The sequence below is a fragment of the Zalophus californianus genome, chromosome 10 (genome assembly GCF_009762305.2).
Source record: "Zalophus californianus isolate mZalCal1 chromosome 10, mZalCal1.pri.v2, whole genome shotgun sequence".
Lineage (NCBI taxonomy): Eukaryota > Metazoa > Chordata > Mammalia > Carnivora > Otariidae > Zalophus > Zalophus californianus.
In genome coordinates this window covers 8,818,829-8,843,569 of record NC_045604.1, presented here as the reverse complement: position 1 = coordinate 8,843,569, position 24,741 = coordinate 8,818,829, and the positions used below count along the sequence as shown (strand labels likewise).

At 45.2% G+C, this 24,741-nt stretch overlaps 1 protein-coding gene across 3 annotated transcripts in view; it reads right to left on the bottom strand.

The window, feature by feature from the left end:
* Nucleotides 1-2,106: 2,106 nt before the first annotated feature.
* PBX1 (PBX homeobox 1) overlaps nt 2,107-24,741 on the bottom strand; it is a 279,973-nt gene continuing 257,338 nt past the window's right edge. For all 3 annotated transcript variants that reach the window (XM_027610702.2, XM_027610704.2, XM_027610703.2), the window contains one exon: nt 2,107-7,317. In XM_027610702.2, the coding sequence (XP_027466503.1) occupies nt 7,225-7,317 (93 nt within the window). In that variant the 3' untranslated portion in view covers nt 2,107-7,224. The remainder of the gene's footprint in view (nt 7,318-24,741) is intronic.

Below are 24,741 nucleotides of genomic sequence, written 5' to 3'. Positions count from 1 at the left end.
ATCTCACAGGAAACGCTCTGCTGTCTTTATTTGTATGCTGTTGTATCTTTAATGCAAGGAAGGCATGAGCGCAAAGCCCCCATAGCCGGGCCTCATTCCTCGCTCTAGGCCTCCAGTTCTGAGATCCAGGCTAACACACCCTCCTGGACACACTGCATCATTTCTTAACACTGAGCTCCAGAGGCATTCCCTATGCTGGATGTTTCCAGAAACTGTCTGTGGATAACAAATGGTGCTCAGAGCATTGGCATTTGCTGCGTTTTTTTTTTTTTTTTTTTTTAATTGGGCAAGTGGCAGAAGTCTATGAGGATAAGGATGCAGAAGCCAGTGGGGGGCGGGCGGAGGGCAGTGAGATTTTCAGATTTTGTGATTTTAAGGCTTCAGACCTGTAATCTTCAAAGTGACTGTTGGCCACCAGACTTGACCCTTCCAGCCAGCAATGGCCATGGGGCCACGTCCTGAAGGTGGGAACAGGTTGTCTTCCCCACTGCAGTGTAACAAAGCCAAATCTGGGAGGTTGACTGGACATGTATTTACTGGGAGTGTACCTAGTGCAGCAAAACAAGCAGGTGGATTTGTCTTTTGCTCTCACTTATCCATTTGGTCGCCAACTGTGACACAGAGGACCAACTGTCCAAAAAGTTGGGGTGTGGTATTATTGCCAGGAAGTGGCTGGCTAGCCAGGGACCACTCTTCCACCCCTTGCACTTAGAATATGGTGGAAGGGAGGTCTCAGTCAAAAGCTTCGAGAAGCGGTGAGCCTTCTTCCTACTTTCCCTTCTGCCATCTAGGTGCAGGAGCCACAGAGTGGAAGGAGCTGGGTCCCGGAATCACTGCACTGAGAAGACACACTCCAACCAGGAACACTGGCCTTAGGCTATTGCCTAAGTAAGAAATAGACTGTATTGAATGTGAGGTCTCACATGTTTGGTCTATTTGTTACAACACTTTAACATCACTCCAAGTAGTAAACTAGGGGGTAGAATCAGGTCCACAGTTTTTCGTGCAACTGGAAAAGGAAATAGTCTGAGGCTGCCTGGCATGCACACACCTCCCACAAATGTGTTCTCACATCCAGGCTTGAAGAGGGAACACGGGGCCTCCATTTTGGCTGCTGGCGATGTTCTCCAAGTCCACAGGAGCAGAGAGCCTTATGCCATTGAGGCCATTGGGCTCTTAGCTTGTCCACTAATAACAATGATCATTTGATCTTCACTGACTCTCCATCCCTTTGATCTATCTTATATTGATTAGAATCACAGTCGGGATGAGAGGGTGAGTGATTAGTTCATTCAATACATCAATACATGCCTGCCTCACTGGGGCTCTGGAGACTTAGGGCGTGGAAATGAGAACACAGTCCATGTGATGTCCCTGGAGGGGTGACATGTCAATTGCCAGATCAGTTCCATCCTGCACATGGGTGGGAAGATGGTGTTCATAACCGGGGCACCAAACACTGTAACAGACCATAAACCCAAAGATCAGGGGCACAGTATGAGTGCAAAGAATGGGGGGAGACGCTCACATGGGATGGTAGATGTAACACATGGTCGGTGTGCAGATCTATAGGAGTAACATCTCGAATACCTCTGAAAGCTTACAACGGAGTATTATTCATAACCCAGAGTCCTTCCTCTGAAGCATATCTTGGGTACCAGGATTTCCTTATGACCAGATCCCAGCAGACAAAAGAGAAGCAAAGGGGAACCACCGGGCAAACAGCTGTGACTTAAAAAGTTGGCATTTATTATGGAAAATCTCCCTGGTATTTTTTTGTTTTGTTTTGTTAACTGGTGCCTGGTGGGTGGTAGCCAGTCATTGGCAAGCGCACAAGATGGGGTGCTCTGCTTGCCTTCAGTGCAGCCAATAATTGCCCATAAAAGGTCCCCCCTACTTCTTCCCTTCCTCCCTTCGGACTTCATGAGTGAGGTCGGGGGCTCGTGAGGTCATTCGCATCCCCCCACCCGCCCAGGTATGTAGGCTTTACAGTGATTAGGGTGACAGATTAAACCATAATCCACACTAACACAGCCCCAATTTGGGGGGAAGCCGAGGTTGCCAGCATGTGAGAGAAGAAATTTACACAAAATACAAGTATATATCTATTTTTTTGCAACAAAAGAAACTATTTATTTGGAATATGCATTACCAGTACAAATTAGGAGACTGTAAAGCCTACAGCATGTTAGCATCATTAGAGAACACAAAAGTTCAGTTGGAATCAAAAGGGACAGAAGCCCCTGCTCTCACAGAAGCAGAAAAGCTTAAACTTTCAAAACCAAAACAGAGCAGAACTTTGCAGGTTTATACTCTGAGTAAGAACAGGGGAAGGGAGCGGGGAGAATAAAACCAACAACCGAAGGGAAGCACTTCAAAATAATTGGAAAGAAAGGAAGTAATAAGAGAGAAAAGGGGGAAAACATTGAATGTTTTATTCATTTTAACAAAAGGAAAAAAGAAGTTTACAAAAAATAAAAGAGTCCAGAAAGCTTCGAGCTGGGTGTTGAAACCATAAAGGTGATGTGAAAAGCTCATCATTATTTTGTTGACTCAGGAGCAGGCAAGCAGGTGTCTGGGGCAGAAACACCTGTGGCGCACTGTTCCACGGTCCCGCGTCTTTGCCTTCACTTCTCTTATGTTCTAGGTGCTTTCTGGACACCTAACCATTTGTTGAATGAAAGAGGTTTAAAATAAGTTTCTTCCAGAGAATACCGCTTTCTTTTCTCCCATGACTAATAAAAACATTCCAAATCAAGCTGGTTTAACCATTTGCTTTTCAGTAGCCAGAGGGTAATTAAGAGGTATGCTGTCAAGGCATCAAACTCCACCTCTCAGTGTTAAAAGGAGAGCACGGAGTCAGGCTCAGGTTCTTGACTCTTCATCCAAAATTGGGACTCAAGGGATCCGCAGGCTGACTGACCCCGGGGACGGCCTCCCGGATCTAGTCTAGGAAGCCCGTGGCCCATCACACCAGGACTTCTGTGGGATGCTTCTGGAAGGAAAAAAATCCTTTCTAGTTGTAAGAGGGCTCCTGGAATGTTGTTATTAATCAAGAAGAAAGAAAAGAAAGCACTTTGTTGTGACATTCACAGTCAACAAAGGCAAAAAGGGTCTCCCTACCTTATCAAAGGTCTCCTGGGCCGATTCCTTGAATTTTTAAAGGGCCAAAAGGAGAAAACCCAGGTCCCTGACGGTGTTTTTTCTCAGGGACTGCCCCACACTCTGGAAATGCAGGTGAGTGATGGGACATCCGCATGGGCTTCATCTTTGTCTTTGAGGTCAACTGAATTCTGGAGCGAAGTAGAAGTACAAGGAAACTGCCTACTCTACAAATGTCTTTTTTCACATCACCTCGTATACATATGTAAGGAATAAAAACAGCAAGATCGTAATCCTGACAATTAAAAAAAAAAAGCCCCCCCAAGAAAACAACCAAAAATAACACAAAACATAATTTTTTTTTTATATTTTAAAGAGCAGGAATAAAGAAAGAAAAGAATTTATTTCTGGGTCTCAAAGTTAATAAACATAACGTGTTAGGTTGTACCTATTATGCTCACTATCCCAACCCTTTTTTTTTTTTTAGTTTACAAAATGAATTACTGTCACTTTTAAACATTGTGAAACAGGAAATGAATGTGCACAACTCGACACTTTTCTAGCATTCTTGAACTAATTCACAAATGCAAGAAAATAAAAGAAAAATGGGGGAAATGATTAATGTAGGTAGTTTGGTGTTAAAAACGAACGCAGGAATGATGTGTACTGTCACAGAAAGAGGGGGAGCCCCCCATCCTGTTTTGCGTGCTATGAGGGTCATTTTTAAAATTTTTATTATAAACACTATTAAATTCAGACCGCTTTTTTGGTTTTTTTTTTTCTTTATCTGAATATACAAGAACATTCATTATAAATGTTCATCATCAATACTACAAAGAACGAGACACAAGTCGCAAGAAACAATGGAAAATGTTAATAAAGCTGAAAGAATTGTTGAGTATTTTTTTGTATTTTTTTAAGTTTTTTTTAAATTTGAGTTTCTGTAGTTTCATCTTTTTTTGGTATCGAAGTCAGGTTTTTCTGGGCAGAAAAATAAAACTCAGAAGGAAAAGGGGGGGGAAGGTATGTGAGAGAAGGCAACCAGCAAATAAAGAACAACCACCACAGCGAAATTTAAAAAAAAAAAAAAGTAAGGAAGGTGCCACTTGGCAAACGTACTGTGTCAATTCCACGTGAGGGGGAGGAGTTAGGGGTGAAAAAGAGATTGAGATGGAGAGTTACAAGGTGGGCAATCCCAAGGGCTAGTATTACTCAGGGGAAATCGGCTGCCAGGGACAACGGAACGCTCCCACTCCCATTAGTAAATGCAGGAGTCCTGGGGCACATTTTGGTATCTGTAGGATTGACCTAATATGAATTCCCAGGGAGCTGTATTTCCAGAGGCACGCTCTTTCCATCCCCTTCCTTCTGCGGCCAGAGTTCCCATGCCTTACTTGCTGTCGGGGGATCTGGTGGCTGCCATGTTGGGCTTGACAGTGGGCATGGGGTAGGTGGTGGGAAACTGTGGAACAGAGAGGTCTGAGTGGGGAAGATGCTGGGCGAGGTGAGAATCAGTGCAAACTCCTGTGGGGAGAGAAACTGCCTGCAAACGTAGCTCTGCTCTGATCTGTTTCAACAACTTAAAATGGCAATCATTCCATCCAAATCTGGAATCATTCTTCCTGTTGCCAAGAGAACCCTTCCGGGTCTCTTCTGTACTTTGCACAGTCAGGCATGTGATCCAGCCGTACTCCTGCATGGGTAGTTCAGACCCCTGACACTGAACAAGGTTCTCCAATGGCTCCACGACTATGGAGTTGTCACAAGATGGCTCCTGCCAGGAAGCCCCTCGACCGGGCTCTTTTCTGATTGGGGCACAGGTCAGTAGACACAGTCTTTCCACTGCTCTTAGTCATCAAGGCATAATTCCATCTTGCCAAAGATTTACTTTTTGCCTTTCCTTCAAATTCACACACCTTCCAGTTTCTTAGGTAACCCCTCTCCCCAACACGCACACAGAAGCAATTTCTATTCATTGCTGTAGCACCATGCACAATTTCCATGACCTCGTTAGCGGGCCACCCTTTCCCCTCAGGGTCTTCTCTCTCTCCCACAGGCCTCTCAAGCAGAGTAGATGTGACAAGGGGCTAAGTACTTACAAGGCCACGTACTGGATTCAAGTACAAACTAAGAGAACCGGGTCCTATTTTTCTAGTGTGGAGGCTTATCTCTAGTCTAGGAAACCAAACAGACCAAAATCAACAAAGAAGCAACAACAATAGCCCTTCTTCTCTTTGTCATCATGGCAATGACATCAGGGTACTGATAGTAACCAGAAGTTGGAACAGGAAAACCGTATGTTGCCCCTCCATGGCACCAACCAATTTATCTCAGGGATGACACTTCCTCTGACTTCCCATTTACAGATGGGATAGGAATAAAATCAATTCCTTCATTCTCTCACAAGCCTCTTGGTAAGCCAGGCATCATAATCCCCATTTCACAGACGAAGAAAACGAGGCGCCGAGAGATCTGACCACCTCCCACTTATGGTCAGGTTACAGAGCCACCATCTTTATCGCTGGTGCAGCTGGCTAAGAAGAATGTAAGCTCAGGTGACACTATAGAATAGCTTTCTAGGAGTACTCTCCTCTCAGATATTCCCAGGGAATGAAAGTCACTGTGACAATTTCCCTGAAAATATCACCCCTTCTTTCCCATCGCTCTCAGGTCTTCAAATTAAGCTAGCAAAATCTGCCCAAGCTGTGTCCTTCCCCAACCCCTCCAGAACAGGAATGTGGTGCCATGATAACACTTTGGATAACTAATGCAACGCCCCTCATATAAAAACAAAAACCAGAACAGAACCAAAACCATTACAGGCATTTTAAGTAGTGTGTGTGGCTCCCTGAGCGCTCCAGAGGTGGCAGCCAACAGGACAGCGGAGGCGGCCAACCTGGCCTCCTCCATCATGATCAAGTCCCGTGTATGTCGTTCTGGTGTGTGGCCATGCCGGGGGGCTGCAGGTCCTGGAAGCCCCGGGCACATACTGTGTCTGTGTCGGTGGCCTTCATTCAGAGTTGCTAATTCCGAACTCTTCTGGGCTCACGAGGCAAATTGCCACGGTTGCTAATGTGGGTCTTTGCAGGTGGCACGTGACTGATCGGGAGGAAATGAATGTTTGAGGCCGCGCATGCGCTGACATGCGCCTGAGTGTGCACATACACGTGTGTGTGTGTGTGTGTGTGTGTGTGTGAGAGAAGGTTTAGTTGAAGGGTTGCACAATAAGAACCTTCTACTCCTTAGTGGTTTATTCATCACCATGCCCACTCAGATCTGGCTTTGCAGTAGGTTCGGGACATTGCTTACTATGTGTGACGTGGTCTCCAAAGACTGTGCCTCTGAAACCAAGAGCTGTTAGGAGGAAGAGGAGGAAGCCTCCAAGAATTCTGCCCTTCTTGTTGCTTATGTCCTCTCCTGCTGCTTGACTTCCTGCCTGGGGATCAACCTAGCGGACCTGAGACCGGAAAACGTGGCACCTTTAGAAGCCCAGCTACGGCAGTCCCCGGGGCACAGCTGGGGCTGGGAAGGAAGAGGAGGAAGGGTTCTAAGCAGAACCAGCCCAGGGAGGGAACAGCAAGAGGGGGCAGGGGGCCTGGAATGAGTGGGGCAACGTGGCGCATTCCTGCTAAGAGGTAGTGAGAGTAAGAAGAGAAACAAGAGAAGGGCTGCCTGTTAATAGAGGGAGCGAGGGATCCGAGTGAGGTAAATTTGGCTCCTCAAACCACCAGCATGAAAACATACAAACACGTTTATTATTTTCTTTCCTCTTTTAAATTCCTCTAATTGTTGAAAATACCCTTCTGTGATGTCATTGAGGGCAGGGACCCAGGGAGTCTAGGACAGAGGGGGGAGGGGGCAGGAAAGATGGCGGACACCAGGCTGACAGCTGGAGGCAGGGAAGGGTGGCTTCTACCCAGAAAAAAAAGGGAAGAGAGTATAAAGAAGTGTCCAGATTGGCTGAAATAGCATCCCAAAGAAGAGAAGAGAAGGAGACTCTTATTGTGTTTGCTGATTGCTTCGACCTCCAGTCTGACCGCTTCAGCGTTGGGAGAGAAACCCTCCCTCCTGGCCCTGTCCCGACTGGGGCACAGGGTCAGCCGGGATGCGATTGCTGGGAGATCAGTTGGAGGTATCAGAGTGAACACTGCCAGGGCCTTCTGTAGGGGAGGTCACTGATGAAGGGGTAGTAGCATCCTGCCAACCTCCATTAGCCTAGAAGGGAAAAAGGGAGAGAAGTCAGTCCTCTGAGATCGGGTGGCCATTTTGAGCAGACAATGACAACAAGGCAACTTGTGTAATGGGCCTAGCACAGTGCCTGGCACATTGGGGACACTCCTCAGCGGGGCAGCTGATCTTGTGGTCGATAATACTCCCTCCACCCTCAGATGAGTACGGGTCCTCCCACTGAGCCTTTGGACACAAGGTGAATACCTCCCACTTCCCAAAGATACTTTGAGTCAGTCCAAGCCTTCAGATGATCGCTGTGTGGGCCCTAGTGGAGTGACAGGTCAAGGGAACCCAAGTTCTAGTTCTGAGTCTGGCAAGGACTAGCTGTTGACTCTGGCGAAGCACTTCCCCCTCTGTGGCCTTGGGTTCCCCTTCAGAAAGATAAAAAGGTTACCCAAATGTTTTCTAAGGCCTTTCCCTGCATGTTCCGCATGTTACGGGATTCCAGGCACCTGTTCTGTGCAAGGTTCTGTACCACTTGCTCCTGGGTATATAACGATGAGTGAGAGACAGCTCATGTCCTCAAGGAGGGGGATAAGACATGCATATGAATGAACTATAATTCAAGGCAGAGCCTAATAATGTTACAGCCCTGTTGTTATGACAGTTCAGATGAAGGCAATATCCCATCTTGGTGGAGCATCAGGGAAAGCATCAGGGAAGAGGTACTCTTTGAGGTGAGCCTTGAAAAGTACAGAGGGTGATTCAGGTGACTCAAACAGGTGAAACAGAGGTAGACTAAGGACTGGTCTGCATAAATGTATCTAGAGAGGTGGTGAGCTAGGAAGCTATAAGTATGATTTACATTTATAGACCATTTTTCTAAGATTCTAAATCCAGAATCAACCAAACAATGACACTGTTCTAAAAGGATTTGTTTTAATGAACACCCCTGGCCAAATATATCCCAACCTTAAAATAGTTGAAGAATGATTTGTTGGGAGTGGTTAACTCATGAAACATAATTCATGATTGTTTATGTATTTGAAAGCATCAAAACAGAAGTGTGCTAAAATGCCTTTTTTCCCCTAATTGCTGTGTTCCTTTGAAGTTAATATACCTCACCTCTGAAAGTGTTCATGTTGAACAGAGCAGGTCTTAGGCATTCCTGGTAAATTATTTTCTACTGCAGTCTCCACTCATTTTATTCCGAAACACTTGGGGTACATGGGGCAGGCACTGTTATTGCCATCTCGGAGGGACCACAGCTTGTACTCTAGCATAACCCATGGTACTGAGGAGCATGCTTGACACCTACGTGCTGGCAAACCTGTGTTCATGTTTCATTCTTAAGAAAGAAGAAGTGCGAGAGAGAAAAGCAGACTTCTGGCTTATGACTGAGACACACAGGCTTCTGAACCTCTGAATCTGGGCTCCTTTTTCTCTGCCCTTCTTATCCACTTGGCTTTCCCCCCCGCCCCCACTGGCTCACCCAAATGATGCTCCAATTTCCCCAGGAAAGCCAGGCGCTGAATTCATAGCAGCTCTTACCAGTTACCTCTGCATGAGGATAGATTTTTTTTCCCCACACCTCACTAAAGAGCAGGTCTGGATACCAAGAGCACAAAGGGTCATCCTGGGCAATGCCAAGGGCATTCCACCTCAATCGGGGACCCATGAATAATTGCTCAAAACTCCAATGCTCCATCTCCTGAGGTAGTCAGGCAGCTCCTTCTGCCCCCTCTCCCTGCCCAGCACATTTCTCCTGCTGTTGGTGAGGGATCAGAAGGGGACCAATGAGGGGGAAATGGGAATTCTTTCTTTGCTATCTTTCTGGGGCCATGACTCTGTAGCATGATCAGAATCAAGAACAGAATTAATTCGTGTCCTAATGCAGGCTGATCACAGGGGTGACGGGAGCTTAGTCTCCCTTCCCAACCAAGAACACGTATTCTGGTGCCATTTTAGGCAGATGGGGAAGAGCCATTGTATTTATTTTACCCCAAAGAAAATCCCTTCATGTTGCTTATCTTTTCTGATTACAAAAGATAAGCTCATACAACATTTTTGAATAGAATATTTGCAATTCTATATGCGATGTAATATTTGGACAAGAGAAAAAGCATGAAACACACAACGTACAACACCCATAATCCTACCAAAGACTAACAACAGCTGTTAGCACTCTGGTACCTGTCTGTCCCAACTGTCCTTTTTTATATGTGTGTGTTTACCAGAGAGACAGATGGGTCAGTAAGTAAATAGCCAGCTATGTGGGTGTATGTGTATGTATGTGTTTGCTGAGCGGTACAGGTTTTTAGGAAAACCTGACAGAGGTTCCTTAAGTGTCATGATGTGGAGAGTTAAAGTGCTGGTACAAGAGGAAAAAACTCACGTATCTTAGGATCGACCCGGTGGGAGGTAAGTAGATGCGGAAGATCAGGGAGGCGGTCGTTGTCCGAGGCATGGGACGCGCCGCAGAGGAGTTTCCCAACCTTGCTCGTAAGGCAGCTCTATTACCATTATTTAGCCAGGCTCCAATTTCATTAAAATAACAATAAGTGGTGCCCCCAAATAAAGCCATTAGTCAAGAAAATGAGCCCTGTGGCGTCTCATTAGGAGGGACCCAGCAAGGCATTCTACACGGACCAGGAGATTCCGGGAGACTCCTTTTGATTCGTGTCTGAGATGAAATAACTCGAACAGGAGACATCTGAGAAAGTTTTGTCTTCTCAGACCAGTGCACATGATGCCAGAGGGTACAGGGAACTCACAGATGGCAGAGACGGGAATTAGTTCAAGCTGATATCAAAACTGGCATTTTAATTATGCTAGTTGGCCTGGTGAAGGAGAATACAGAAGAACTTCTACTAAAAACAAATAATGTATGGTGACTAACACAACATAATAAAATAAAAAAAAAGTCAATCTCTTTGGCTGCCTTTTTTTCCCTCCCACTCTACCCGCCCCCCATCAGATTGGGTGACCAACTGTCCCAGCGTGCCCAGGACCCCCCACCCCTTGTTAACACTGAAATCCCGTATTCCCATAACCCCTGCCTGCCCCGCCAGACCCAGGAACACTGAGAGGGCTGCTCATCTTGCCCCCAGGATATCCCAGCAACGACCCCCTGCTTCTTGCCACATTCAGGACACTGTGGCCTCTGGATTTCAAGTCAGAGGACAACCAGCCCTTTCTGGAACACACATGCCCAACACTGGCACTGGCTGAAGGATCCCTTTCTCTGGAGGCGCTTTAGACCCTGGCCCAGGGTCTGCTGCCCCTTCCTTGCTGCTCACACCTCACGATCGGAAACTGCGAGCACGCCCCATGGAACCGGGTTTCCCTACATCACTCTGGCCGCTTCAGCTCTATGGTGCCGGCTGTAACGTAAGCCGTTGGGAGGCTGCTGCGTCTTGGGAAACGGCTGACCTCGCTTACTGGCCTTAACCCTGGGGAGCGATTCCGTCCCGCTTCCTCACTGCGGGTGCATATTAAAGTGCGAAACTCCGCCTTTGTGTGTTTATTTATCTCTGGGGCTGGAGCAGGGAGCGTACAGGATGGTCTCATTAGCAACTGCGCAGGGGTGGGGAGAAATAAGACTCGTTTTTATTTTTCTTCTGCACCCCAACTTCTGCCTTCACTCTCCGATGCAAAGTCCCCGTTATAACAGACATGCTTACTCCAAGATGCTGACACTGGAAACGCCCAGGAGGCCTTACAGGGGTGGGAAGGTGAATTCTGCAAAACCACGTGTGGCCCTATTATCTCCACAAACATCTCTAATGGAAGAGCGTTTACATTTGCACCTAGTCCTACAGGTAATTCTGTGGCCTGCAGATGCTGGAAGCAAGACCTGATCTCACATTTAATTCTATCAGAGGAAGCCTAAGCCGGCGGCAGGCTCATCCTGGGACGTCAGGGAGGAGGCGGCTAATAGAATATAAAATTAGGATAACATGCAGCCGGTTTCCCAGATAAGAAAACCTGGACTTCCCAACACCAATCCAAGAAAGGTATCTGGGGACAAAGAATCTCAGAACGGAAACAACTATGTACGTCGTACCCAAATGAATTTGGCACCTAACTGATGTACACCCAACGTTGCTGGGACCGCCTCTAATGGGCAAGGCACGGCCTTCCTGGTGGAGGAGGCACAGCAAGCCCCCTATGACACCAGGGATGGAGCACTGGTGGATGGGGGCAGCCACATGGCTTCTCCTGACCAAACACGAGAACCAGGAACCGCACCCGAAGCCCTGACTTCTCTCTTGTCAGCCACCTTCCTGAGCGCAAACAGGGGCCACCTGCCTCGCCCCGGCCGCGGAGGACGCAAGGGTGCGGTGGCCGCTGGGCTGAGCCGCCGGTCCCATCCTCTGCTCCTTCGCGCTCTCCCTCTGAGCTTCCCTTAGCAGCACAAAGTTGATGCAGAGAATTCATCACCTGATGTGACAGCCCAAGCAAGCCTGGCACTAAGAAACTCTCATTTGCAACGCAGAAATGCGCTGAGGTGCCACAAACTGGCTGATGTCAGCACCAAGTAGAGCTAGATCTGCATATGGGCCAGATGCCATTACCAGAGCTGCCTTAGCGTGGGCGAGCATGTGTACGTGCCCCAGGCCGTGGTGGGGCCGGCCAGGAGGAAGCACAAAGAAACATGCATGCACCCACTCTTCCTTTCTAGGTGCGCGCGCGCGCGCGCGCGCGCGCACACACACACACCCACACACACACAGTACTGATCAGGGAGCCATCAGCTCACCCAGTGCAGTCACATCCTAGATCCACCACTTTTCCAGGAAGATGAAGAACTAGGTTTTCCTGATATGCACATACTTTCCCCAACATTACACAGCGAGTGTTTACCAAAAGATGTTCAGGGGCAAAGCGATGCTGTTGGAAAGTCCCCTCAGGACAAAAAATTCAAAATTTCCCTGGGAGGTTTCACCATGGTAAGCAGGCGCATGCCTAGGCTGACAATCTCCAGCCGTGTCTCTAGCTACCACCAGAGCCATCTTTCCAAAATGTAATTCTGATCTCCCTCTTTCACCTTCAACGCCTTTTCACCCGCCTCAAGATAAGGTTCAATGTCCTTGTCAGGCTCACAATGTCCTTGATCTTGCTCACTCCCCAACCCAAAGCTCACGTTTAATACTTCAGCCACATCAGGCTACTAAGAAATTCCTCTAAGACAGCAGTCATTTCCTGCCTGCTTCTTTCTCCCTGAAGACTCCACTCATCCAATTTTGCGCCACTCACACCTTGGCTGGTTTTCAAGACTGAGGTGAAGTATCCTTGTGCCCCTCTCTGCCCCCTGACAATATTTCTTCCTCCCACCCACCCACCCCCCCGTGTTCTCTGTATGCATCCGTGCTGCCATATTGCATTTGTTCCTTTATGTGCCTGTCTCACCTACCAGACCATGACAGCAGGGCTGTGGGACTTATCTTTGTTTCCAAAGGGCCTACCACAGCGCCTGAGGCAGCACAGATTTTAATATATATCTCTTGGGGGGACATACAGAGAAGTAAATAAATATTCAGTGGCAGTACAACATTTGTGCTCCATTGTGGGTCTGGAGAGATCCACGGTATCAGACCCGTGACCTCCACAAGTTCAGTCTACGTGTGAAGAGCTGTGTACACCTAGAAAATATTCAAGCCCTAAAGCAGAGGCAGTGCCAAGGTTCAGGGTAATTTTTATAGCTAGGAAGTGAACTTTCCTAAGCTGGCGTCAAGGAGATCTGGTACTTCAGAGCTTACCCCAAGTAAGGAAGGACGATGAATATTTACACTGTTCTGTTCCTTTACAAAAACAGTTGAAAAAACACTGGATCCTGCCTGTCGCGGCTCCGCACACCATCTCAATAAGAAGCGTTCTCCCTGGGGCACAGGGAGGAGGCAGATATCATCAGCCCCTGCATCCGGAACAGCCTCCTGGTCGCCTCCCTCAGTGGAATCACAGACATGTATGCAGCAGACGCCATCCCTGCGTGGCCTGTGGGGACTGGCCCCATCCTGCCCCTCTCCGAGGCTGAGACCCACATGCAGATGCAGCTTCTACCTTGTGATCTGGGACTGGGGTTGCCAGATAAAACCTAGGACACCCCCCGAACTTTAGATGAACAACAAGGAACTTTTACACTCGTGTAAGTCAGTCACATGCAGTGTTTTCATTGGCTAGATGCACGTAACTCTATTTGGGATTGACGTCTACACTCAACCCCTAAAATACTTTATTCTGGCTTCCTCTGGTACCATAGGCAACTCAGAATCAATGTTGCTGCGTGTCCTGCTCTGACCTTTTGCTCCTGTATCTTCGTACAGGGGCGCCTTTGCTGCGCCAAGGCTACCTCTCCCGAGTCCATGCCTACGTCTGCATCATTTGCTATTTCTTACAGGTCCGCTGGCGCTGCGAGAGTGACTTGCTCTTGCGGTGCGAATCCTGCTCTGGAACCTCAGCTCGCCCACTGCTACCTGCCACGTTTCCCTTCAGTCTGTCCCGGGCTGCTGGCTCCAGAATCCCTGTTTCCAGGGTCCCCTGACTGTTGTGGGCATCCTCCCTGATTGCCACCTGCCACTAGGTCAGTCCCTGGTGACCTTACAGCCAAGTCCCACCACCACATCCCTTCCTAGCCTGGCTCTGCCACAGCCCCCTGAGCGCTGAGATTTTGCTCCGAAGGTCTGTGTGTGAAGAAAAACCGGCAGTGAAGCAGTCACTCCTGGTAGAGGACGGATACCCTGGCCAGCCAAGGCTTCAGCAGTGCAAGCTGCTGCCAAGAAATAAGAGATTTCCCACTGCCCAAGCGAGATTCCGTCTTACTTAGCGAAGTCCAGCAAGAGGCTCTGTGCCTTTGCCCGTCCCTCTCCTCTGGTCTCCAGAAATCCACGTCATTATCCACGGCTCGGCCTGAGAGTCACCTCCTTCCTTCTTCAAGACACACCATCATCCACTTCCCTACATGCCGGGACCCCTGACTTTGTGACACTTCGTGCTGACATTTAACCAGGGGCAGTATTTATTTATTTATTTATTTAAATATCTATGTGAGCACCAGGTCTTACTCATGTCATCATTTAATTCGGAATTCCACAAATAAGTATCCGGTGTCTACCTTGTGGTAGATAAGACACCTTTTTTTTTTTTTTTTTTTTTTTATTAAATCTGATGTCTGCTCTCTCCTGGAGCTTTCTGCCTTGTGGGAAACAAGACATTTGATAAATCATCAAAAGGACAAACGTAGATTCTAGATGGTAGTAAGGGCTAGGAGAGTGCGATGGGGACCTCACTGTGGTTGGGCTTCTGGAAAGTCAGCCTAGAGGTGACCAGAAAATAGACAAGTAAACAGTGGGGCAAGGAGCCCCCTGGGCAGAAGGCGAATCCTTTCTAAAGGCTCCAAGGAGCTCCGAGAAGGCCACAAGCAATGGAAGGAAGGAGGAGAAGAGTAGCCACGGCAGCAGGATGGGGTTGGAGGGTGGCAGGGCTCAATCGTGCCAAGGCTTCAGGCCACGTGAAGGGCTTTCATTAGGACTCTCAATGAGATGATAAATCATTCAGCGCCGCAGACAGAGGACAAGGCTCAGGTGTCATAGAGGGCCGCTCAGTGAAGTACTTGAGCTGAACGAATACAGGGATGAATGCTTCGAAAGCCTCCCCTGGTGCCCTGGCCCAGGAGGACATGGCCATCTGGCGGCCGGCGCCCAAGCTAACTGCACCACTGGGCAGGGATTGTGCTAGTAAGTCTCTGACTTTGGTCAATGAGTATATAATGGTATATAAACCCAGTGGGAGCTCCTAGGCCTACTTTTCAGGTGAGGAAACTAGGACTCAGGAACTAGAATTTGCTAGACTCAGTCCCTGCTGTGTGCCACTGCTTTTGGACATTTCAAGTTTCGAAAGGTCAGGCCGTGTGACCATGTGGGCACCACATGCAGAGCATGGCTCAGGGCCGAAGGCAAGGAACTCATGGTTGCAGTTCAAGTTCACCTTCAGGGAATCTTTGTGCTGTTTAGGAAGATGATAGAACCTACGGACCCAGGCCTGGCCTCAGAAAAGTCTTTTAGGAGATTCTAATATCTCCCACTCCTAAGCCTCAATTCACCTCACCAAACTTGGTTTCGGACAAGACGAACTCCCCTGGGGTCGTACTTCTGAGACACCACCGTGCATGGTGCCATCTTGCTAGTTGATACTAAGTTATTGTAACTGGAAATGCAGAGTCCTGCTCTAAGATCTGTGCAGTGAATTGGGTATTCATCTAGTTGGTATGAGTATGAACTCTCTCTGACCAGTCACTGTCTCCAACCTTACCTGGCACGCACTCAAGCTGCTGTCCAAGGGGTGACAGTCAACACCCAACCGCAAGATCACCAAGGGCCATGTCGTCAGGGCGCACCGCCACCCTGCCAGCGCCCAGCACCACACAATGGAAGTACACACATAGGTCAACTCTGAGATCAAGATCTATTCTGGCACCTTCTTAGCGTCATCCTTTCTAACTCATCTGTGATTAAGGCCCAGAATGAATACTGCCATGTAAGGCTCTTCAGACACACAGGACGGTTTGGTAGAACCTTTCATGGCTTGCACAGGATATGAAGTAGTGTGCATTTCTAGGCTTATGGCTGGGTTGTTTTCTTATTTCTGTTAAAAGTACAAGTCGGACAGTTACACACAATGTTTCCATGTCCCACAGATTTATGGAGTCCTTAGGTGAAATGTGCATCAGGAAGTTAAAACTTAAAATTTGTTTTATTTAACTTTGCAGAGTCAAAGAAAAATAAGCTCAGCCTGATTTAGCTAAATAGAGGTGCCTTCGTGCAGAAAAGTATTTATATCTGAATAAACATCCTCTACACTCAGACGTGCATAAACCAAAACACATACACACTTACACACATCCATACACAGTGTTCATAAACAGGCAAAATTTCCACAGACTTTATCATATTTACATAGAACTCACATGCATTTAGAAAACACAGCCCTAAAGAATGCGTAGACCAACATGCACACACATGCACACACACACAGATGCTGTGTAAACTCGGAAAGAGTAGATGTATAAGACAACAGAAAAATGTATTTACGCACATGGCTAACTCTGGATAATTCAAGCAAAGGGTATTTTTTTTTTTTAACTCTCAGTATAAATTATCCAAATGGCTGATTCTGCACAGCCCCAAATTCTTTATTTTATTTTTATAACCTCTGATTTTGCTTTGGCTTTTCTGAAAGACTATTATTTACTCAGGGCACACACAGAGATTGTATATACACCTTAACGATGAGCGGTAGCTACACACAGAACACACACACACACACACACACACACAGATGAAACGTGTGGTGGAGACCTTGAGGCTATTTGCCATTACACAGGAAGCTAAAGCCCCTTACACTTTTCTGACCATCCAAGAGACAGCAATTACCCCAGATTATCAGACCAACAATGACATGCCGCGTAAAGAGAGACACTGAGCCAACTCTACATCCCAAAGACTGGCACATTCAAGTACACTTAGGACATTAATAGCAATTTACGTGCCATCACTGAGACAAAGCCACAAAGACTCCACTGGCAGCCTCTTATTTTGAAGCCTGTTATTTGTGGGAGTTACAGGCTATAATCACAACAGAAACTTTCAAACCCTTATCTTCCGTGACGCACCAAATCTATTTCAGAGTCATAATTGCTATGTCACCAGAAGAGTTTGGCTGCTTAATGCACTCAAATGCCATTTAGGGTTTGCAGGGTCATTACAGCTAACAGAAGGGGGGGACAAGGGGGATGTGGTGGGAAGTTGCGGGGGGAATGCAGACAGAGACTGTTGAGGGGAATATGCTAGAACGGGGCACTAATTTATTTAGGGGAGGATATTGTTGTTTTGAGAATTCCATTTAACGACGAAATGAGAGTAGGAGCTTGAAAACTATCCATGGACTTGAGGAATTCAGAACTCAGTGCCACCATCTCAGAGATCTTTCGTGGAGGCTGGGGAATGGCTTATCTTATTCTGGGATTCTCAACCAGGCGTCAGAGTGGGTTGATTTTTTTTAAAATTTTCATTTGTTTTCCTTTCACACTGTCCCAGAAACCCCTGCAGCGGGGGATCTTCCACTGGTGCTGTGGCTCGGGAGTCTGACCTGGCTTTTCTGTTCGTATTCTGCTATGGGGCAAGAAGGGCAGAGGGCGATGGTGCCCACGAGGTGTCAAAATTCTGCAGCCCAGAAGAATGTGCTCCCTCACAGGTGGCCGAAGAAGATACCAGGAGGCTGATACAGCAGCCAACTACCAGAAAACATCACGTCACTCAGAAGACCATTTTCTAGACCTACAGTCCTAAGAAAGCTCGTTCATGTACGTCTCCTGCTTTCTTCATCCTGGCTACAAACCAGCCAAGGACGTACTTGGCAACTCCTAAATTCCGGCACAGGGTAAACTGTCAAGGACATTTTGATTGATTAATGTACCTCTACATTTCCAAGAAAACTCTTAACGTTTTGTTTTCTAACCCTGAGTTTTCCTCATAGACTAGAAATACAGAAAATGTTAAGTGAATTCAGACTGCAGGGTTAATTTTTTTTTTAAAGATCAACACCAGTATTATATATCTATCTTTAGTTTTCCTAGAATAAAAAAATCCACCTTTCATGCTGAAGGTTTTCCACAGAAACAGAGAGAATGAGACCTTTTCCCACAGGAACCCCTTCCAATGAGAAATAAAGAGTTTTCTCTGCATTGTCTACAGGTTGGCAAAGTGCAGGATGGAATAATAACCTTATTGTATAAAAGTTCTTAAAAAATTGACAGAAAAGATGAACATTTCAAGAATACATATAGAAGGCTGGCGAACATATGAAAAATGTTCAATCTTACTAGTAATCAAAGAGATACAAATTAAATTAAAATAAAAACAAGTGGCCAGTTTATAGTTTGATAATTGACAAAGTTTTAAAAAACTACTAAGACACTATTCCTGAGAGTGATGAAGTGGAATGATTGTGAACGGCTGGTGGCAACCCTGTGTTCATACAAGTTTCCAGAAGATTCATCTGCCCTACATCGCAAAAGCCTTAGCCTAATTCACATCTTTTGATTTGGCAATTCCATTTCTAGGAATTTATTCAAGGAAATAACAGAAAATATACGCTTGAGTTTTCTGTACTATGATGTTTACCACGGTGTTTTTAATGAAAGTAAAAAAAAAAAAACCCCAAAACCCCTAAAACAAGAAACAGCTTAAGCATTGCACCACAGAGGTTGATTAAGTAAATTATGGACTTTCCCTATACCACGCTTCTGTGCAGTTATTAAAGTTATGTTTGAGAAGAATGTTTAATGATATGGAAAATATTCATAATATATTTTTAGTAAAATAAGTAGGTGACAAAATGATACGTTCGATATGATCACAGCGCTTCTACGCCCACACAAAACACACTTACACACAGAATGCTAGAAGGCTGGAAAGCAAAAAGTTAGCAGTAACTTCCTTCTGTTTGATTTCCCTGCATTCTCCACATTTTCTACGTTAAATATTAATTTGTAATCAGAAAATAAGAAGTAAATGTAGGAATTAGACAAAGCGTATGCGGGAAAATCCACATCTGATTTAGGTCTTTGTCTTGGGTGTTTGAAAGGCCTTGGCCAACCTCCATAGCTCACTGGAAAACAAAGCAAGGCAATCAATGGTCAAATACAGGTCTGAGGTCTTTCTTAGACGGAGGCAACTGGGACTCTCGCCTAGGGAAGAGAAAGCAAATGATTTCAAAACTCTCTTCAAAATATAACTACCTGCGAAGAATGTTAATCAGTTGTTTTTCCCTTGCTGCAAAAAAATAAGGTCAAAGAAGGCAAAACACAGCAATCAACTCAGATGAGATGCAGAGTTGCTTGAGAATCTCCTTTTGATTTTCCCTGCCCTAATGCCCAATGCCGTAACTGGGTAATAACAGATTTCAAGAAAATGTCTGCTGATTGAACAAGTGAATGAGTGAGTGAGTGAATGAACTCTGGATCAAGCTCAAGGTCACAGAGACAACATTTTCTCCAGAAAAGAGTATGGGAAAAACAAGGAAGGGCAGACATCTCTGGTCATTTAATATCTACCCATAAAAGACTTAGGGCGTGAGTTGGTGAAGACTGTAGGTTAAGAGGGATAGAGAAGTTGGAGGTAAAGGACGTGTACCAGGTTGTGATAAATGGAAAGAAAAAGAAGAAAAAAAATCCATTGTTTTATGGGAGAGCCTTTCTGGACAACAGAAACACAAAAATGCATATGTTCGCAGGGGTTCCAGGCAGGCAGAAAATCCAGCCAGGTCTGCTTGCTGGTTTAAAAATAAATAAGCAAAAAATAAAAGGAAAGCAAAGAAAAGAGAAAGCTCTTGACTACAGATTCAAGTAGCCTTAGTGCAAAAAGCAGACATTAAGCACTTACTATGTACCAGGCCTGAACTGAAGGCTGGGATACAAAACTAGGTGCCCTTCTGTTTAGAAACCAGGGGGCCTAGAAAGAAGGTAAAGAAAACAACCAGCAAAGGACTCCTATTCCAACCCAGCGTGCTAAGTACTATGTAGGTGCAGTCTGCAGGGACTAGGAAGTACTTCTAGGAGAAGATAATCCTGTGCTACATCTTATAAATGGAGTGGGATTATGAGATGCTTGCCCACTGCCATAGGTTCTGGGCTATGGATTCTATTGCCTGAGAATTTTAATCACCAGGAATTGCCTCTAGGAAAGGCCAAGCTCAGTAGGACAAGATGCGGAGAGAACCGACATTTATAGCACCAGAAGCTTCCAGAACCCATGGTCTAAATGTGAAGCACCAGGCTAGGTACTTGGTGATCTTCAACAGCAAAAATCATCACACTAGACAAGGAACGCCAATGGATATTTGCAGGTCTGTTCGCTCACCTTTAATTTTATTGTTGCTGTTATTGTCCTGATGCCTGGTGTTTTACCCCCCTCTGAATTTTTTTTGGGGGGGGACATTTTTAAAAATGTCCTGATTGTTTTAATAAACTTGAATTAAATAAGATAATGCAAATAAAGTGCCTAGCACATGAGAAGTCAGTGTTAGTTATTAATACAATTATTAAATGTCATTTTAGCCTGTTAATTTTCTATCCTTATTGTGTTTTAATTGTTCTTTAATTTACTGCTTTATACCACTTCCTTATTTTATTACTACTTGATCTGTTTCATAATCTTTGTAAGTATGTTCTTAGCTGATGTTATTTATTTTAACCACTCACCTTAGCTTATTTTATGCTTTTAGTGTTCTCTTTAGTAATTGTGTGTCCTAATTGCTTTTAACCTTCACTTTGCTGCTTAACACGCAATTTCCTCATCCTCCTGCCATTCTTATCCTCCTGTCTGCTCCCTCGTAGTTCATTAGTATGCTCTTTCTTCCTGATTCCAATTCTCTTCTTTCCCAGCTCTTTTTATCTAAATGTTTATCATGGAAGTACAGTTGACACATGTCCTCGCTCTTTCATATTTAATATGTGTCATTCTTTTTTATACTTAATTTTTAAAATTTTATTCATATTATATTTATCCTTGAATTTTGTTACATTTAGTCTTTTATCTATTTTTTTAAGCTTTTATTTATTTATTTGAGAGAGAGAGAGTGCGTGGGCTGGAGGGAGAAGGAGAGAGAATCTGACGTAGACTCCATGTTGAACGAAGAGCCTCACGATGGTGAGATCACAACCTGAGCCGAAACTAAGAGTAGGTCGCTTAACCTACTGAGTCACCCAGGTGTCCCATTACATTTAGTCTTTTAATGGATTAAAAATGCCAAGTGCTCAGTGTCAACAAAGAGAAGGGACCGTCTCAGTAGACGTCCTACCCAGCAAAGCGAGGTGGTCCCTTCTGTTGGTCTGGAAGAAACTGTGACTTCTGTGGTTGATACCCCGGTTTCTTCAATGCTAACTTCCCCCTAAAACCATTATTTAACATGGGTAAGCTATTAAGTTAATAAGCAAAATTTTCCTCTTCTTCCATTTCTCTGTCCCCAAATTAAAAAAAAAAAAAAAAAAGGATTTCTCTTGACTTCACACATAGATTCCTCAGACAGTCTTGCTGTGTATCTTAATGAACCACCAAATTTCTCCACGAGGAGACACTGGATCTAAAATTTCTGCTCTCTCTCATATGATCACTGGGTCCTTGGATAAGGTGGTTAACCAAACAGAACACAACAGTGATGTAGTGTAGGCTGTATCCAGGGAAGGACTTTCTATATAATTTTTAGATTTAATTTTAAGAAGAGAACCCACTGGTCTTAAGCACTCTATATGCCACCCCAAAAGGATACATAATGTAATAGTCATAAGTGAGTTCTCACAGTTCTTTTCCCTATCAGGCAGGCTCTAAAATATTTATTATTAGGAAACATAACAGATTCTCTTGGTGTAAGGTTCTTACCAAGTCCCTTTACTTAACGTAAGAAACAGAGGTTCAAGGCTCCCTCTGGACAAAGGGAAAGAACAGAGGCTTTGGAGTCAGACTTGGCTGGGTCCACATCCTGGCTCTATCCCTTTCTGGCTATTTGATCTTGAGTAAACTACTTAATTTCTGAGTCTCTGTTTTCTCAACCATAAAATGGAGAAGAGAGTGTTAACAAAAACACTGGACTAGGGGAGCCTGGGTGGCTCAGTTGGTTAAGCATCCAACTCTTGATTTTGGCTCAGGTCATGATCTCGTGGCTGTGAGATCAAGCCCCGCATCGGACTCCACACTCAGCAGGGAGTCCGCTGGAGATTCTCTCTCTCCCTCTGTCCCTCCCCCTGCTCACGCCTCTCTTTCTCTATCTCTCTCAAATAAATAAATCTTACCAAAAAAGATTTAAAAAACCCACACTGGACTGTATTAGGATATACACTAACTGTTACAGTGTTCTCAGTGTGGGTACTGGTAGAAGCTCAGGTTTGCCTCGAACTTCACACATGGAGTTGGCTGTGCTTTTGCTCTCTTACCTCTCGAAAAGGGCACAGAGTATTCAGCAATGACACTGGGTCTCTCTATGAATCCCAGCTCTGGCAGGAGAGGGGCCTGGTGCTTCTCTCCTTAGAACCTGACCCTCTTCGATTATCCCCTTAGTCTCGGGGTTGGCTGAAGATGGGCTTGCGCACTCCCACGACAGATCACTTCTCTAAGGAGGAACAAAGTACAATTTTGGACCAGTGTGTGGCTTTGAAAAATAACAGGTTTATATAATTTGGGGGAGAGGCTTCAGAACTGGACTTTAAGCTAAAGGGAACTAGAGAAGAAAAGGGAGAAAAAGACAGAAGATGGAGGAGGGGGAGATGTACTATCTTCGAAGTAAGGAAATCCACTATAATTTTCAAATATCATTAGTGTCTATTTTTATGTATTTCAAAAGTTCTTATTATGGCAAAGGGAACATAAGTCCCTTTAAAAGCAGTTATATCAAGTCAGAACCGAGGGCAGGTGTAGAATAAAACATCTGATTTGATACGCGATGGACTTTTTTGCAGTCTGGCTCTCCGATCGAGTGAGGGGGTGAGTGGGGGGGGGCGGGGAGGTGAGGGGGGATATCCAACTGCCTATAAAAGGACAGACTACTCTGTGGCCAACTTTGTGCTCCGTCCTTCCTTCACCTTGGTTTTTATTTTTGTAAACTATGAGAAAGGGGTAGACACAAGAAGGTGAAGGATAGTAAACTATTCACAAGTGCATTACATTGATCAAAACTCAAGAGAACGTACACTTAACCATCTGTATGCTTAACTGCATAAAATTTTACTTTGGAAGAGAAAGAAAACTGTAAACAAATACTGCACACTAGTTAATGACACCCATACCAGTAATGTTTGGTCAGGCAAACCTGTACGGCTGTCAATTTACTTTTACAATTTACTTTGAAATGCATCAGAAAAGTAAGCTGGCCTGGCAATGGATAGAAGGACACAGACATGGACAGACGTAGGATGAACTACGGATGCCAGACCGTAGGACGCAGACATAGTGGTTTCACTGTGAAATTCTCCCAACTCTTCTGTATGTTGGAAAAACTTTAAAATAAAATGTTGGAAAATTGTTTTTAGAGGTAGTATCCTTCTTGCAAAAAAAAAAAAAAATCAAACCAAAACAACACAACGTAATTCCTTCTCTTAGGTAAGCCCTAAGCAGCGTTCAAATGTGCTTCTTGCTAGAGCAAAGCTTCTCAAAACGAATGTGCTTAGAGATCACCAGGGGATCTGGTTAAAGCACAGTATCTGATTTAACAGTCTTGGTGGGGCTTGAGAGTTTGCATTGCTCACAAGCTGCCAGGTGATGCCGATGTGGCTGATCTGCGGCCAAGCTTTGAACAGGCTAGCAGGCCAGGGGGGAGGGAACAGCTAAGCAGTGGCTACCAGCAAAGGCCCCGGGGCACCTGGGAAATCTGAAACAGAGATGGGACCTCCTATAAGCTCCACACGGTTTTTAGATGTAAAGAAAGGGTGCAAGATGAGTTCAAAGACATGTCCAGCTTAGGCTTGAAAATTATTAGGTTAGATGAATGGATGGCTGACAGAGTTGACAATTACTGCAAATAGAACCACAATAAATGTGGCATTTGTATATTTATATTTTAAACCTTCCCCCATATTCTTTCATGGTTTAAAGCATATGATTATGCTAACCTCAGTTAACTTCTCGTACACGGTTACGTTTTAATAAAGAGTTCTATTTACTTTAGGAAAGGCTGATTTAGGCAGAAAGCATGTTTCCTTGTGGTCTGTGTTAGGAAGTTGGCTCTGTTTTCACAGCGTGGTCACAGTGTCAATACGATCATCCCATGTTTGGTGGCCCCTACGTGGCTTGGCGGGGAATCTAGAACTGCATTATACAACATGGCAGCGACTCGCCATGTGTGGCTCTTAAAATTTCAGTTAATTCAAATTAGATACAGTTACAAATTTGGCTTTTCAGTCACACTAGTCACATTTCAAGTGCTCAACAGCCATGTGGGGCTAATGGTTAACTTATTGGCCAGCACTAAAATAGAACATTTCTATCAGTGTAAAAAGTTCTTTCGGACAGCATGCTTCTACAAGGAAAGACTAGTTTTTGGCACAGTTACTTGTAAAGTCTCTAAAAGAATGGCAAATGTCAATCCATGCTTCTAAGCCACTCACATTTTTAGTTGATAGGAATAGGATTATATATGTAAACTCCTCACAATGGCCATTCCCCAAATTCTTTAAAATAATATTATTTTGGCTATATTGGGTGGTATAGACCTTCTGTTTCAGAGAAGCAGGGACGGAATGAGCTCTCAGCCTTTCTAGCATTCTGTGACTCTACCGAGTGCCAAAACCATGTCTTATTGACATCCGTGTGGCCCATGATAGATATTAGGTCATCAATAAACATTTGTTTAATAAAGCATTTACTCATTTATTTACTTATCTGGTCAGCTGTTCCAGATTCAAATCAGTCGCACCTTCTGCCT